Raw genomic sequence first — 16316 nt, 5'->3', positions numbered from 1 at the left:
GCAGAAAAGATACTGCTATTGAAAGCTGCTTTAGCACTTCAATAAACTCTGGTTCCGGGTGCTTAGCCAGTGACTTCCTGTTCAGAGGCTGACTTTCTTCAAAACTTCACAGCAAATATGTACTGCTTAATATTTTTTATTCAATTTAAATGATTTTAATAAATTACAGTAAGTTTAGGCCTTAACGTAGGTTGGTCATAATTTCACATTTACATTTAAATAAGTTTATTTTTAAAAATAAAACCGTTTCTAACTTAAATACAAAAATCTGATTTTTTTGGATAAAAAATAAAGCTACCAATTTCCAGGCCCGTCTCTTCATACAACCTGTTCTGTCCCTATGTCTCCCCAGTGCCCAGCACCATCCATAGTCATCAGGGATACAAACACATGCTAGCAAAGGACATTGCAGAGCCCTCTCTTCAAAATATCACAGCAAGGTTGGCTACAGGACAGGTAAGGACCAGCCTTTAGCTTGAAGACCATTTTCAGAGGTGAATCAGACCAGCTGGACCAGCTCTCTTTGAAAAGCATCTGAGCGTGCTGAAACCACAGCAAGCCTGAATCCAGATGGCACCCTGGCTGACTGCAGTGTTGTGATTTGCGCCTCAGGACCAGCACTCACTGCAGAGGCAGTCAAGGGACAGAAATCAAATTACTTAAGAAAAGTGAATTCAGTTCTGCCTGGAGCCCTTGGTTGACATCAAACAGGGCTCTGCTGGATGTAGCCAATGGGAACCCATGACAATTCCCCACTCTCATCCTAGGCTGACTCCTGTGTATGTACGGAATGGATACTTCTATGCCATAGACCAAAATGTCATAGTGAAAAGTTTTGAGATTGCCCAAGTAAAGTGTAAGGCCAATCCTCTCTAATTTCCACCCAGGCATGGTTCCTGGCCCTCCTGGGGTGTGCGCGCTAGGGGCCATGTACATTAGACAGCCCAGATATGCGCTCAAGACCGGCATGCAGGAAATAATTGTCTAGCAAGTATGTGCACACACCCCACAGAAAAGCATGGGGTTCCAGAAGCCCTAACACACTAATTGGCTCCACATGCTCCCTTCCCTCGCATGCTAGCAGGTTAACAGCAGCACGTGGTCACACACACACGCACACTCTCTCTCTCATGGGTATCAAGCTACCCCATGTAGATTACTGCCAGGCTTGTGACACAGGCTGTCTCCTCTCCTTGCGCATCACCCTAGCTAGTTTGACACAGCCAATGAGAGAGCCTGAGATTCTGCAGCTAGCTGCCCACTCCTCCATGCAAACAGCTAATGCCTTCTGTTCTACAGTCCCAAACACAACCCTGATGCGACAGAGAAAGAGCTTATCTCCATTGGGGCTGCTAATATCTGCAAAGGGGAAGATGACATTCTGAATTAAGCTCTGGCCCCCTGACACCTGGGGTTTAGGAACTGTGTATGACTGTACAGCATGAGGAATCTGAGGTCCCTGCAGTGCTGCATTCTTAGGGAGTAGAACCCAAGCCTCTCCTGATGGGAGTGGGCCTCAGAGGACAAGTGGGGTAGGCAAAAAGGAAAGAGACTCCTCTCTTGTGAGCTTTGGTAAAGAGTGTGGGCCAAATTCTGTCCAGGCTGTGCATGGACAGCAGGGGAGAAGGGCAGAGAAGGCTCTGCCCTATCTGTGTGCTTCCTCTTCCTGGGGGCTATGTCTGAAGATTGCCTATAGCCCCAAAGGGCCATTTTGGCAGCCAGGAATAGCCAGAGCACAGCAACATCCTGGCCACAACACCATGCCAGGAGCTGCAGGGGAGGTATGGAGTGGTAATGGAAGCTCTGCACAGCCTGAGAAGGTGCATGGAGACAGCACATAGCCACTGGCCTGGATCAAAGCAAGGCCCATCTAGCCCAGTCTTCCATCAATAGTCAGTGGCAGCAGAGGAGGAGAACAGCCACAGAAGGTGAAGGAGACTTGCACTCCATGGAGAAAAGTAACAATGAACCTCTGGGCTGAAGAAACAGCCTTTGAATCTTGCATTTATTCGCCCTTACAGACAAGGGCTGCCTGCAGCCCTCCCACCCAGCTCCAGGAGGGTTCCCTGCTTTCGACACATCAGATGAGGCTCGTGACCTTGTGTTTTATGCTGTTCTGAGGGCTAAAAGGTCTCTGGAACCTGCCCTGTGACCAGGAGAGCTGGTGTGAAATGCCAGCCAGGTCCTGTGTTCAGCCAAGAGTTCGCTCAGGAGCTGCTACAATTAAACTCTTTGGAGACACGTATTAATAATTAACAGACAGAAGTGCAGTTGCTGAGCTGAGTCAACAGTGGGTGCAGGAACGGAAAGGCCACAAACCAGGGTAAATGTTGTTCATATACACGTAAATAGCAGGCATCTCTTAGCAAGTAGAGAGATCATTTTAGCAACATTTCAGTTCCCAACTCTGGGATTTTTTTCACCAGCTGGAAACACAAAGCTCCTAACTGCTCCTCTATCAGGGTCCAGTGACCCAATGGCCCCTGGCAGGAGTGGGGACACTCGTATGTCTAAACTGAGAATCCAGTTAATTCAGGGCTTTTCTCAAGATGGCCCTAGATCTGCGCTGGGTGACATCTGCATTCAGTTTAATGGAGTTTTTAACAGAATCTTCAATAACGATCATTTATGTAATAAGCAAATAGCAGCTTTGCCTGCCAAAGCGCCTGTGTATTTCATTTATTAAAGTGGAGTGAATGGGGGCAGGTGGCACTCAGTCACATAAGCACTGCTCCCGCATGAGAAGTGGGGGTTAGCATCCCAGACAGTACTGATTAAGGAGACACAGCATAGTCAGGTTCTGTGATTACAATGTTGAGAAACAAAAAACGGCAGATGGACGGAGAGCCAGCTGTGCTCAACCATGGCCAGCATTCCTTACATAGAACATGCCCTCCTGCCCCAGACAGCTTCCCATGGGACTCTCACCAGGCTCCCGATTGTGTCCCAACACCAAGCCCTGTGGTGAAATCCTGGCCCCACTAACGTCAGCAAGGGCTCTGCTAGTAATCTCAGTGGGACCAAGAATACACCCCTGGGGTTTCTCAGTGCCTCACCGATGTACTTTGCCCATGATAGGTGCTTGGGGGAAGGGATGCACTCTGCTATAAACTGCTGGTGCAGGATGCCAGCTTGACCTTCCCCTGACTGCCAAGCACTCAGCTCTTCAAAGTGCTTTCCAAACAGTAAGGAGTTTAGTCTCATAAGGAGTCGAGGTCATGGGCCCTGTCACTGGGTGAGTGCCCTTTAATGGGGCCTGGTCCCAGCCCCAAAGATGGAGTAGCTGCTGAAGAGTCAGGTGACTAAACCAGAGAGCACCTAGTCCTCATAAAAAGCCAGGAGATGCTCATTTAGGAGGAGAGGGGAATCCGGAAGGAGGCTCTCACAGAAACCCCTGGGTTAGAGGCTCTAAGAAGAGCTGCCTCAAGAATCAGAGCTCTATAAAACGGTGATGAAAACTGAGCAGAGCTCAGGAGGGGCTAGGAGCTGAGCCCACTGGGGATAGAGGATTGTTTTGGGTTTGTGTTTGTTTGGAGTTTACTGCCCAGGAAGGAGTGGACTCTGATGTGACTCAGCCTAAAGTCACTGCAGCAACTGGATGTGCTGAAAGCTATGTAGGTTGGTGCAGTAGCATGCCATGCCACAAAGGGGTGTGCTCAGAGACTGCCCCAATACAAGCCCCCCAGTACAGACAGAGGAATGCAAGCAGGAAAGCACTAGCTGTCAACAGCCAGACTCCATTATTGGAAAGCCTCGGTGAACTCCCCCCTCTGCACCCTCTCTGTCTCCCAGGCTGGTTCCCAATATTGCTGTGCTACCAGCACAGACTCTCGCTGAACCCTTCCCACTGTAGGCACCAAGTCAGCAAGTCTGTCTCAAGTGGCCATTAAGGAGAACAACATTTAGTCTGCATCATGCAGAGCGCCTCACTGCCCAACCCCCAAGAAGGGTCATGCAGGTATCCTGGTGTAGATGCTTTGGTAACAGCACAAGAAGGGTTAAACCAAACACTGCTACAGGTATTAGAAGGCTCGGCACTTGAGAGATGTTAAATCCTAGGTTGTGCAGGCCACCCTGTAGCTCAACCCAGCTGGGTCATATGGTGAACCATAATGCCAAGGTGTGGCTGTACGACCATGTTAGGAGCATGCTCTCCCGGGAATAGATTTACTGAGCTATCGGATCTCACCTGCTTCCCCCAGAGTCACTCGCTGCCATCCCTAATGGCATCAGCTTTGGTTCAGCCGAAATAAAGGTCAGTCATGGCTGCAGCTGGAAGTAGGAGCCTGGACTTGATGGACAAATCCTACAGATCAGTTCTGCCATCATACCAAGCAGAAACGCTTAGGCCCAGCTGTGCAGCCCTCGCTCAAGGCAAAACCCCAGTGAAGCAAATAGGAGTGCTGCCTGAGTAAGGACAGCAGAACTGGGCCATGGCCTTTCCATTTGCTGTGATGGCAGAATGGGCTTTTAGGAGAAGATGTGTTAATCAAGCCCAATCTCCCACTTCCAGCAGCAGCCTCCACCTGATCCTTCAGAAGCAAATGAGTCCCCTTCTCCCCTTCCTTCACTGGTGAGAGAGGGAGAAATTCCTGCCTGACATCGCTGTCACTCTCCAGCTCTGCACAGGCACCAAACCCAGCACTGGTGACTCTCAGTGGCTCAGAGAGCACGGCAATAACCTGGCAGACAGTAGGGGTAGCTGCAGACTAAAAGACCACAGCACTGGACAGAAATGCCGATCTGAGCCCTGGCAGAGCTCCCTCCCCAAACTCTTCTCTCCAAGGCCCAGGGTTAGACCTTTGCCATACTGAATATCTGGGCTCTGTTGAGCTCATTACACTCTGAGGCTTTGTCTACACTGGCACTTTGTGGGCAAAACTTTTGTCACTCAGAGGTGTTAATACAACACCCCCCCGGCCCCATCCACCCCCGAATGACAGAATTTTTACTGATGAAAAGCTCCGGTGTGAACAGCACTTGTCGCCAGGAGTGCAGACAAAGCTGCTGCTGCTCGTGGGGGCGTGGAAGCTTTCTCCTCCCAACAAACAGCAGCTACACTGTGTGGCTTTTAGCGGTACAGCTGCAGCAGCACAGCCGTGTCTGCTAAAAGCTGCATGGTGTAGACAAAACCTCAGTCAGTTGCCATTAATACTCACAGGGGTATCTTCCTCAGAGCAATCCCAGGCCCACAGGCACTGACACAACTCCTCCCTGGGAGGTGGGTTATTATCCCCACATTAGAGGTAGGGAAACAAGCACAGAGAGGGGAAACTGACTTGCCTGAGTCAGCAGCAGAGTCAAGAATAGAACATGGGTGTCCTCACTCCCAGGCCCTGAGCATGGAGGATTCACCTACCTGCCATGAGTCCATATGGGGCCCCAGGACTCCTTTCTCCAGCTGGGATCATGCTTTTCATCCACTTGGCCTCAGCAGGGTGATTAAACCGGAGGAAGGTTGACTGCCCCAGGCAGATCATGCACCCTTGCGGAAAGAGAGTGAGATGGAGCAGGTTATAGCATACAGTGAACATGGCCACCCCAGTCTTTGAGGGTCTCTCCTTCCACAATGCACCCCCAAGGGATTCATCACTGAATACAGCCCAGCAGTTGGCAAACTCTGGCCATGACCATGGGAACTGGCAGGATCTCTGTCCCAAATGTACCAGTTGGCTGTCTAACTGCCCTGAGACAGCAGGCATGATGATGGAATCATTCTTTGTATCACCGTAGCACCAGGATCCCGAGACATGGAGCAGGACCGCACTGAGCTAGGCACAGAATCATTGCCATTACACTTCCCTTCCTGAAGGACCACAAGGAGCTTTACGGAAGTCCCAGCAGGATTTGCACAGAGCTACGGTTAAACTCCACCCTGGGACACATGAAGTGATCCCACTGCCCACACTGGAGCTGCACACACTGCTCCTGATGAAAGAGCCAGGCCTAAGGAGCCTCTGGTGGCAGAGAGATGCCAAGAGAGCTTTAGCCCGCCCCTTGACGCCTGGCAGTGTAGCGTAAGCAGAGAGCACCCAAGTGCCAGGTACAGAGGGGTTGAGGGTGGGACCTAGTGGGTTTTAGACACATTGGAGATTTGTTGTCAGGTCACAGGTCTGATGTGGAACTCACAGAAGCTGGTGTGTCATTTTGCTCAGTGGGCACTGCAGATAGTACATGCTGTGAGGATGCACTAGAACAAGAGCTTATGGTGCAGGACCACAGCCTGCCAGGAGGCATGAGGCTATGAATGAATAGCTCATGCACAAGCCTATTGGGGGTGGTTGGGGTGAAGCCCCTCAAAACTACTTGCTAACTAGACATCTGACCCTCCTCACTGAGCCATTCACTTCCCATCAAACATTCTCCTACTGGTTATTGCTGCACCCGTCTGTGTCTCCCAAGAATGGGCAGAGGGAGTCACGCATGGAGGTGGCAGCTTGAAAAAGAAGAGCCTTGTTCATCTTAAAGAGAGGAGCGCAGCAGTGCCTGTGCAAGGAACGTTGTGCTCCAGATTCAGACAACTGCTCTCTACAGCACCCTCCTCTCTCATGCCTGGGCTGAGATGGGAGTGTCCATCCACCCACCCACCCAAGGAGCTTCAAGTCCAAGGGCAGTGAGGGAGATAAGAGCCAGTTTGCAGAGACATGATGCAAATACCATAAGACTGAGGGATTACTGGGAGGCTGTTGTGCTGGGACCGCCGATTATGGGTGCAGTCACTGACTTCCTGCATCACCAGATCCTCCTTTCCTTTCCTAAGGCAGGTTGGGATACAAGCAGCCCAGCTGTAGCACTGCTTAGACATGGCCTGGCAGCAAGGCTGCATCAGTCCTAGCCAACTATTGCCCAGTATCAAAGCTCCTTTGCCTGAGCAAGCTCATCTGACTGAAGCCAGCAATCTAGACCTGGCAGAATCTGCATTCAGGACAGGATGCGGAACTGAAACTGCTTTGTGGCACTGATGAACATCCATTCTCATCCTCCTGGACCCCTCTGCAGCGTTTAACATTGCTGAGCACAAGATACTGCTGTCTCACCTGAGAGAGGTGGCAGGAGTCCAGAGTAATGCATTAAAATGGCTTGGGTTCTTCCCACAGTTTGCATCCAAGGATGAGAAACTGCACCACTACCACTACCCCTTGCTTGTGGGGTCCCACAAGGATCAATTCTCTCTGTGATCTTTTTCAGCATTTATATCCAATAAGTACGTGAACTGGTCAGATCACAGGGACTCAAGTGCCAGCAATATACACATGATAGAGCTCTATCTTTTCTTCACCACATTTGACCACGCCACTACCAACAAGATGGCCCAGTGCTTGGATGAGATCAGCTCATGGATGATGAGCAGTTGGTTGAATCTGAACCCAAGCAAAACAGAGGTGATACTGGTGGGCAGAGGAAAGTATTTTGCGGAGTTTACAGCCACAGTACAGTGGTTGAAGGTTCACATCCACAATTTGTCAATTCAGTCCAGTGTAGGAGTACTCTTGGATTCCTCACTGACTGAGCTCTAACATTGCAATGGCCATGAATAATGCTTTCTATCACCTCTGGTTGGCTAGGAGACTCCATTCCATCCTGACAGAAGGTGACCTGGCCTCAGTTATTCATGCCTTTGTCACCTCTCAGCTGTACTTCAGTAATGTGGCATACCTGGGCATGAAACTTTCAGCACTTTGGGAATTCCAACTAGTAGAAAACACTGCAGCACATTTCCTCAGCAGCACTGGCTACCATGAATGCATCACACCTGTCTTCCACTCTCTGCAATGGTGTCTCATAAAATATCAAATCAAGTTCAAGGTCTCAGTCCTTGTCGTCAAAGTGCTCCATGGCCTGGGCCGAGGCTATCTAAAAGACCGTTTAATGCTCTAGGATAAAGATTGTGGTCAACAACCTTGCTCTTTTGGCACAATGGAATTCTCAACAATAAGAGTAACGCTTGTTTGTGAGAGAGACAGAACCTCCTCTGAGGGCAGTCCAAGACGGTGTTATGAACTCCCCAAGAACTAAGGAGCATCACAAATCTTACCACATTGCACTCCAAGAGCAAGGCACATTTCTTTGACCTTGTCTTCACTAATAGAAACATATAACATAAGAACATAAGAACGGCCGTACTGGGTCAGACCAAAGGTCCATCTAGCCCAGTATCTGTCTATCGACAGTGGCCAATGCCAGGTGCCCCAGAGGGAGTGAAGCTAACAGGCAATGATCAAGTGATCTCTCTCCTTCCATCCATCTCCATCCTCTGATGAACAAAGGCTAGGGACACCATTCTTTACCATTCCTGGCTAGTAGCCATTTATGGACTTAGCCACCATGAATTTATCCAGTTCCCTTTTAAAAATTGTTATAGTCCCAGCCTTCACAATCTCCTCAGGTAAGGAGTTCCACAAGCTGACCGTGCGCTGTGTGAAGAAGAACTTCCTTTTATTTGTTTTAAACCTGCTGCCCATTAATTTCATTTGGTGACCCCTAGTTCTTGTATTATGGGAATAAGTAAATAACTTTTCCTTATCCACTTTCTCAACACCACTCATGATTTTATATACCTCTATCATATCCCCCCTTAGTCTCCTCTTTTCCAAGCTGAAGAGGCCTAGCTTCTTTAATCTTTCCTCATATGGGACCATCTCCAAACCCCTAATCATTTTAGTTGCCCTTTTCTGAACCTTTTCTAGTGCTAGAATATCTTTTTTGAGGTGAGGAGACCACATCAATACACAGTATTCGAGATGTGGGCGTACCATGGATTTATATAAGGGCAATAATATATTCTCAGTCTTATTCTCTATCCCCTTTTTAATGATTCCTAACATCTTGTTTGCTTTTTTGACCGCCTCTGCACACTGTGTGGACATCTTCAGAGAACTATCCACGATGATGCCAAGATCTTTTTCCTGACTCGTTGTAGCTAAATAAGCCCCCATCATATTGTATGTATAGTTGGGGTTATAGCAACAGGTATATTTTTTTAAACAAAAAAAAAAAAAACACCCTACCAAAACAAGACGCTTCTTTACAAATGCTTCTCTCTCTGGGCAGAGGATGAGAGAACAAATATGTGATAGACACGTATTCACATTGTTTAATACATTAGTGGAAGGTGCTCAGATGTTATAGTAATAAGCGTGACATAAAAACCTATATAGAACAGAATACCCTCAGCCTCTGCTATTCCACACTGAGATCAGGCCTTTGCTCTTCACTTGTGTGTTATTTTCTACCTTCCACTCATGACAGAAAGCACAAGACACAGAGAGAAAGTGTGGGAAAGAGGCAGGATGGAGCCAGGAACAGCTGGGCTTCAAGGTACGGCCCAGCCCTGAGGGTTCTTCCTAGGGACAGGTTGTTCTGCCATCTTCAGGGACCAAGGAGAGAGGCTGAAATCTATGGTATATCTCCTCCCCACATTTCCTTCCCCCAAAGCATCATGGAAATGAGGCAGTACACAGCATCTTGTGCAAGAAGAGGGGGAACACAAGTATGGATAGGGTGCATGGTTCCAGGGGGAAGCACGATTGTGTGCAGGATTCACCTTTTACTGGAAATCAGCAACATCGCAGGGATTCCACAGCTGGCAGTCTGCACTGCAGACAAGACAGCTCCTGTCTGCCATGAGCAAATCATCTTTTTTTGGCCAAAACCAACTGACTTCTCTGGAGAAAGCTGGTGATGAGCATGAGTGTGGAATGTGGCTTGAGAGATGTGTAGACAGGCGTATAAACAAAGGCCCTGCACATACACACAGTGCCAAATGCCAAACCCATGCCACCTGCCTCCCACCAGCACACATGACTGCTATCATTCCCTAGCAGAGGGGAAGGCACTCATGGCTGATGCATGTGCATGGAGGCTGTAGGGGTAAAAAGGCCATCACTGAAGACTAGGAGCCTGATATTCAAATGATCTGGGCCCACTGACCTCACCGGCAGCTGCAGGTCAGCTCCTCTGAAATCAGGGCCCAAGATGAATTCTATAAATGGGGGAGGATCTAAGAGCGACTCTGACTCTGGGCTGGATGGAATGCACTCCCAGTATCTCAGAGTCAGCAATCCAGAGAAGACCAGATCCCAGCACTGGGTTTCCACGTGGAAAGTGAATTACTACCTTATTAAAAAGGGAGTATGCCTTTCCTGGAGTCCCTTGGCTAGCCATGCAGCCAGCAAACCAGTAACACTAGCCCTGACCCAATACATCACTGCAGGCACGGGGGCACTTTTTTGGGACAGGTAAGGTGTTACAGGTTTGGTAAGTAATATTTATATAGGGCTAAGCAGCAACACTCCTCAGTATCAACAAACTGCTCTCTTCCAGTATCTGCTGAGAGCTCTCACTCCACTTCCCCAGGCAATCTCACACTTCCTGTTGTCGATCAAAGGAGAATCAGGGAGAGGAGAGAATTTTTCTCTACAAAGCAGTAGGGCTTCTAACATGTTATTGGTAGCTTTCTGTTCTTACACTGCTTTACTTTCAGTCTCAGGCTCTTCCCCAGTCTCCTTCCATTCCTTACCAGAGGGAGCACTGTATAGCAGCAAGAGAAGCAGATGGATGTTTGCAACTCCCAGGTTCTATTCCTGGCCTTGCCACAAATTCAATGTGAGCTGGATAAGTCACTGCTTTGTGCTCAGTTTCCCCATGAACAATTATAGGGGCCTCATACAGTTAAATTAATGTTTATAGCAAATATATATTCACTGCCGAAAAACTATATTAACCCAGAGTTAAGGTTGCTTGGTGGTACAGTAGAACCTCAGAGTTATGAACAGATCGGTCAACCATACACTTCATTTGGAACTGGAAATATGGAATCAGGCAGCAGCAGAGAGAAAAAAAAGAGAAGCAAATACAGTACTGTACTCTGTTAAATGTAAACTATTAAAAAAATAAAGGAAAGTTTAAAAAAAGATTTGACAGTATAAGGAAAGTGTTTCTATGCTTGTTTCATTTAAACTAAGATGATTAAAAACAACATTTTTCTTCTGCATAGTAAAGTTTCAAAACTGTATTAAGTCAATGTTCAGTTGCAAACTTTTGAAAGACCAACCATAACATTTTGTTGAGTTATGAACATTTCAGAGTTATGAACAATCTCCATTCCTGTATTGTTCATAACTACTGTATATCATCCCCTTCCAGACCACTGAGTTGAGTAAAACTCAAACTTATGAAAACCAGGAAATATACAGTTACGGTTGTCCATGAAACCTTAATTCTTTCCTCTTTCGGCAATGCCTCAATACACTCCATTAATACATGGTTTTCCTCTGCCAATCCCACAGTTGTTGAAATGTACAAGCTCTTTATCTCCTTTTACAATCCATTCCTCTTACCCACAGGAGTCCACCTCACACTATTAAAGGCTAAAAAGGAAAAAAAAAAGTCAGGATTAAAGCATGTAAAATGTCAGGAATGGAAACCCTCTAGCCATTTTTCTGTACTGGGGAATGGGCAGTGTAACAAGAGCACATTTTCTTCAATACTGTTCTCAATTTGAGTCCCCCAAAGATGTAGGCTATGTCTATACTGGCACTTTCGTTGTTGCAATTTTTGTTGCTCTGGGGCTTGAAAAAACACCTCCCTGAACAACCAAAGCTTTAACGACGAAAAGCACCTGTGTGGACAGTGCTTCGTCGGCAAGAGCCGAGCTCCTGCCAATGAAGCTACTGCCCCTCGTTGGAGGTGGTTTTATTTTGTCGCTAGGAGTGCCCTCTCCCGGCAATAAAGTGCAGCTACATAGCGCACCATGGTGCGGCTGCTGTTGTAAGGTGCGTGGTGTAGACATAGTCCTAGTGATTGCCACACATTACCTTAGGTAAAACTTTACAGTTTGAAACCAGGTTGACCTGCACAACTTCAATAGTTTGGTCTTTAGTGCTGGGCAAAACCAAAAACCACATACCTAAAAGCTTTTTTTTTAATATGGCTGGTTTGTGGGGGGCGGGGAGGGAGGGGCTTATATCTCTGGAACCCTTAGCTCAAATGACTCCAAATATGGGTCACTAATCCAATCCCACACCCTCCTGAGACAACCAGATTTCATAGAAATCTGATAAAGCATGTCAATTTTAGAGTACTTTGAAAGAAGAACCTTTAAATAGATGTTGCGACAGAACCTTAATGATAGTGGTGCTGCTGCACAACTACAGTAAAGTTTAATTGACAGACAGGATTTTGAGCTGTGGCCAGGGCTGCTGGAAAGGGGATTGCAAATCACCATCTGCTCAAGTCCCAAGCAGTGTTTAGCAACTGTCCCTCACACTCATGAGGAGTGGAGACCGTTGTCACCTTGAAGGCTGTGGGAACACTCTGGTTAGAACTGTCACCTGCAGTTCTAAGGTGAGGGGAAGCTGGGGAGAGCATACTCCACCACAGAGCAAGTCGGCCCTGCCAGAATCCATCCCCTCTAATCTAGAGCCGCTGCTCTCCTTGCTCTAACATGAACAGGTCTATGTGAGCAGCAGGGCTACAACAATGGTGTCACTGACCACTTTTTTCCAGTTACAATTCCTGTGTGGAAACTCAGAGATACATGCAGGTAGATACAGTGTATTTAAAGATCCCCTGGGGTGGAGAGGTGGTACAGGGGGATATAGCCATGCCAAATGCCAGACCATCTCTGTACTATTTAATTTAATAATTCAATATACACACAAATCTCTCAATACATGACAATTACTGCAGTGGATAATATAGTAAACAGAGAGAGGCTGGTTGGTATATTGCTCACTTCAGGCCTCCCTAGGTCTATAGGCTGGGTTGCACCAGCTCTTCTACAAATTCATTTCACTTCAGATCTGTCTCAGTTTCTCCAGCAGTAAAATGGGGTCAATATCACCTTGGAAGTGGGCTGTGAAACTCAGTGTTAGAAAAGCCCATGAAGAGCCTAATCTGAAAGTAAATAGAGCAGCTTTAAAACAAGGAGCCTAGAGTCCAGCACCTACATCCATATCAGGCACCTGAATAAGTGATTGAATTTCAGAGGTGCTGAGCACCCACAGCTCACATCATGTGCCACAGCCATGCTCAGCCCCTCAGAGTCTAGCAACAGGTGCCTAATGCTAGGTTTGAAAGTGCTGGTTATAGAGAATAGGCAGATAATTCTGCTGGCTGTAGCTGTTCCTGTTAGCTCCCTCCTGACCAAGCCCCACGTAAGAGGTCACGGCTTTAAATATCTTTATGACAAGTTTTGAGTGGGCAGAGGAGAAGGTGAGGGTGGTGAGTTAGTGAGTTACTTCCTATTCAGCAGGGTTCGGCTGACCCTCTCTGATGGCATCCATATGCCTTCTTTCACAGAAGCTGCTACATTATGCACCATCAGCCAAGGACGGGCAAGGCACAGTCTCAGCAAAGCTGCAGAGACCTTATAGTCAAGAGCATGGCTCACTCTTGTAAGGGGGCCCAAGGACAGCATAGTACTTAGATACTCAGCCCAAGGGTGTTTTAGACTGACACCAGGATAGCTGACACAATGACTGTCCAGGGAGGTGGTGTGGGGCAGTGAATTAGATACAGGACTGAGGCTCAGGAGAATGGGGTTGTCTCAGACTCAGTGTGGGCACACTGCCTCTCTCTGGTGGGTCGGGGCAGAGCTGACAGGGAGCAGGCTATTTACCCACCTGTGTAAAGTGTTTCAAGGGCAACAGATGAACAGGACACACACATGACAATTATAATTAGCCACTGATGCTATGCCCAGCCCAGCCTGTTACAGAAGCTAGTCCCCGACCCTTCATTCTAAGCAGCCCTTTCAGACTGCGAGGAAGGAGAAGACATAAATTTGTACAAGCAAATCCACAACCATGCCAGACTGCAGCATCCAGCTCTTGCTGTACACCTCTGGTCTGTGAAATGGTAGTACAAGAGCAGCACCTCTTTCTTTCCTGACTGTTCCTGAGATGAGAAGATTCCCACATCTGTAAGCTGATCCCAGGGGACTCAGGATGTGCTGTACCAGATCAGACCATTTTCAGCAATTCCAGTTCCTAGCCTAACATGGAGGCTTCAGCAGGCAGCAGAAGAGACCACAGAGCACCTGCAACAATGCTGCACTTGGGTGGGAGGCTATTCTTCCTGATCCCCTACAGGAACCACCAGCACATGCTCTCAAGTATAAGCCCCAACTACAGCCATAAAGGCCAATATCAGTCAGGGTCAGCAAGGCCCGGTAGTATTTGACTCTGCGCCTGGGGTGGCACTCCACACGCTGCACAATGAAAGGTTTTTTTCACCTGCTGCTCACATCATTCAGCAACTCCCTTGCTTTCACCACCTGGCACTGGAAGAGGAGGAAGGGACTGATCTCTCTCCTTGCCAGGCTGAGCAATGCTGGGGCCTGGAATCTCTCCTGGAGGGTGGCAAGGCTCAGAGACTGTGTGGAATTTCTTTTGGGCACTGGCCTGACCACAGGCAGGACCATTCCTGCTCCAATTGCCTGGCACAGTCTCCCCGGCTGACCCATGTGCTGTTTGTTCATGGCCTGTTGAGTGCAAAGGAGTGAGCAACCACGCTTGCCATCTAGCCCTGCTTCTGTTGCTATCGACATGCCTGACCAAGTCCCAGAGCAGAGCCAACAAGTCACACTTTAGAGGCAAGGATCTCAGCCCAGAAAAGGCCAGAGCCGCTCCTAAGCAGAGTCCCACCGCTGACCCTGACTCAGTTACCAGAATAAAGACCTGCAGAAGGCAGAGCTAATGGAAAGTAGAAATAAGAAGCACAGACCCTTCCTGTCTGCAGTGGACAGGAGAGAGTCTATAGCACAGAAATCTCAAACTTGCAGCCTGCAGAAGAGAGTGTGTTGTTATATATCCAACCAGCAAGAAAGAAGAGGGTGAACTGCTTCCCCTGGCTGGGGAGGAACTGAACATTCAGAATTTGATGGGAGAGTCAGACATTGCAAAGGGTTTGGTATGCTGACAAATGCTGATCTATATCCTGGTCTGATTCTCCTCCTATTGGGGAAGTTCCCTGACGTCTGTGTAATGGCACTAGAATAAGTGAAGGAAGAACCAGGTCATGTTCTAGCTTAGACAGATGGCGAATACAGAAAATCAGACTCATTTAATCCTTTCCCTCCACTAGCTCCTACCATCAGATGATCTCAAAGCATTTTACAAACCTTCACAAACAAGCTCCCACCCTAAAACTTATGGAACCCTACTAGGCCCACAGGGCAGCTGTTAAGCTCAGGAATAGAAAGAGGAAGGGTCCAACAGCAACAAGTGCTGGGGATCCACATCTGCAGGGTGTAGTGACTCAGGAGCAGAACTCAGGAGTCCTGCTGTCAATTCCGGTGCTCCATCCCCTACAAAATGCAGGAAAAAGTTAAGGTTGAAACTTAAAGTGAAACAGCAGGAAACCTGTTGACCAAGTCAGCTCTCTGCCCATATGGCAGAGCTCTCAGAGATGTTGTTCCAGTGCTACAAACCCAGGCTAGCACTCAGCACCAGAAAGAATGCTGCCACATGGTATCCCAAAGTCAGAGGCCAGCAGGCGAAGTGCCATCATGTGGGACCCCCCCCCCACAGCACTGACTGGGGGCTGCATTCCTAGGCCCAACTTCCCTCCCCTTTTCTGTGTTGAGCAAGGAACGCACTGCAGAACATGTCTGTGTGACGTGCAGTGGGAGGGGAAGGAGCTGGAATGCTCCCCAGACACACCTAGCTTTGAAGCACTTTGCCAGTCCCCTGGGGAACCTTGCTCTTCAGCTTCAGTCAGAGCTGAAAATACCTCCCTCCAGGGTATGGTTCTTCCTACATACAGGAGGGAAGGAACTTCTGTCTTAGGGGAGAGAGATGTGCAGGGATAAACAATCATAGGAGAAGGAGGGGGACTGGGATGCTCCCCTTTTTCCCCCAGTGTGTGCTGTGGGCCTGAGCAGCAGAGCTAGGACAGACATCCACCACCACGAAGGCAAGGGGAGGAAGCTCTACGGAGCACCTAGCTGCTCAGGTTTAGGCTATCATCACGCACAGAATGTGCCAGTGGCAAGAATTTGCAGCAAGGCCTGGGGCAAAGAGGAGCCCAAGCAGGAACCTCTACCTATGTGTGGCACTGGCATGGGGCCAGTATAGATGTTAACCAGACCCTTATAAGACTTGGGGTTGGTCTGAAAGTCCAGATCAACACACCCCTGGGTCCTCCACCCCAAGCACACCAAATGAGAGAGGGCAAAACAGTTTTCTGCCACCTGGACTGTAGAGGGAGCATCCCAGCACGCAACACCATACTGGACTAAGCAGTCCGGCAAGCAAAGCCAGCAGGTAGCAAGCAGTATGGTACTTGCCTCCACGGGTCACAGGCAAACAACT

At 48.3% G+C, this 16316-nt stretch overlaps 1 protein-coding gene across 11 annotated transcripts in view; it reads right to left on the bottom strand.

The window, feature by feature from the left end:
- PHLDB1 (pleckstrin homology like domain family B member 1) overlaps positions 1 to 16316 on the bottom strand; it is a 105860-nt gene that overhangs the window by 57173 nt on the left and 32371 nt on the right. For 10 of the 11 annotated variants that reach the window (XM_050922074.1, XM_050922075.1, XM_050922078.1 and 7 more), the window contains one exon: positions 5360 to 5485. The exons of the other annotated variant lie outside the window; for it this stretch is intronic. In XM_050922074.1, coding sequence (XP_050778031.1) covers positions 5360 to 5485 — 126 coding nt within the window. The remainder of the gene's footprint in view (positions 1 to 5359; positions 5486 to 16316) is intronic. 11 annotated transcript variants of the gene reach the window in all.

The sequence above is a fragment of the Gopherus flavomarginatus genome, chromosome 13, assembly GCF_025201925.1.
Source record: "Gopherus flavomarginatus isolate rGopFla2 chromosome 13, rGopFla2.mat.asm, whole genome shotgun sequence".
Taxonomy (NCBI): domain Eukaryota; kingdom Metazoa; phylum Chordata; order Testudines; family Testudinidae; genus Gopherus; species Gopherus flavomarginatus.
This window is presented reverse-complemented; position numbering and strand designations above follow the sequence as displayed.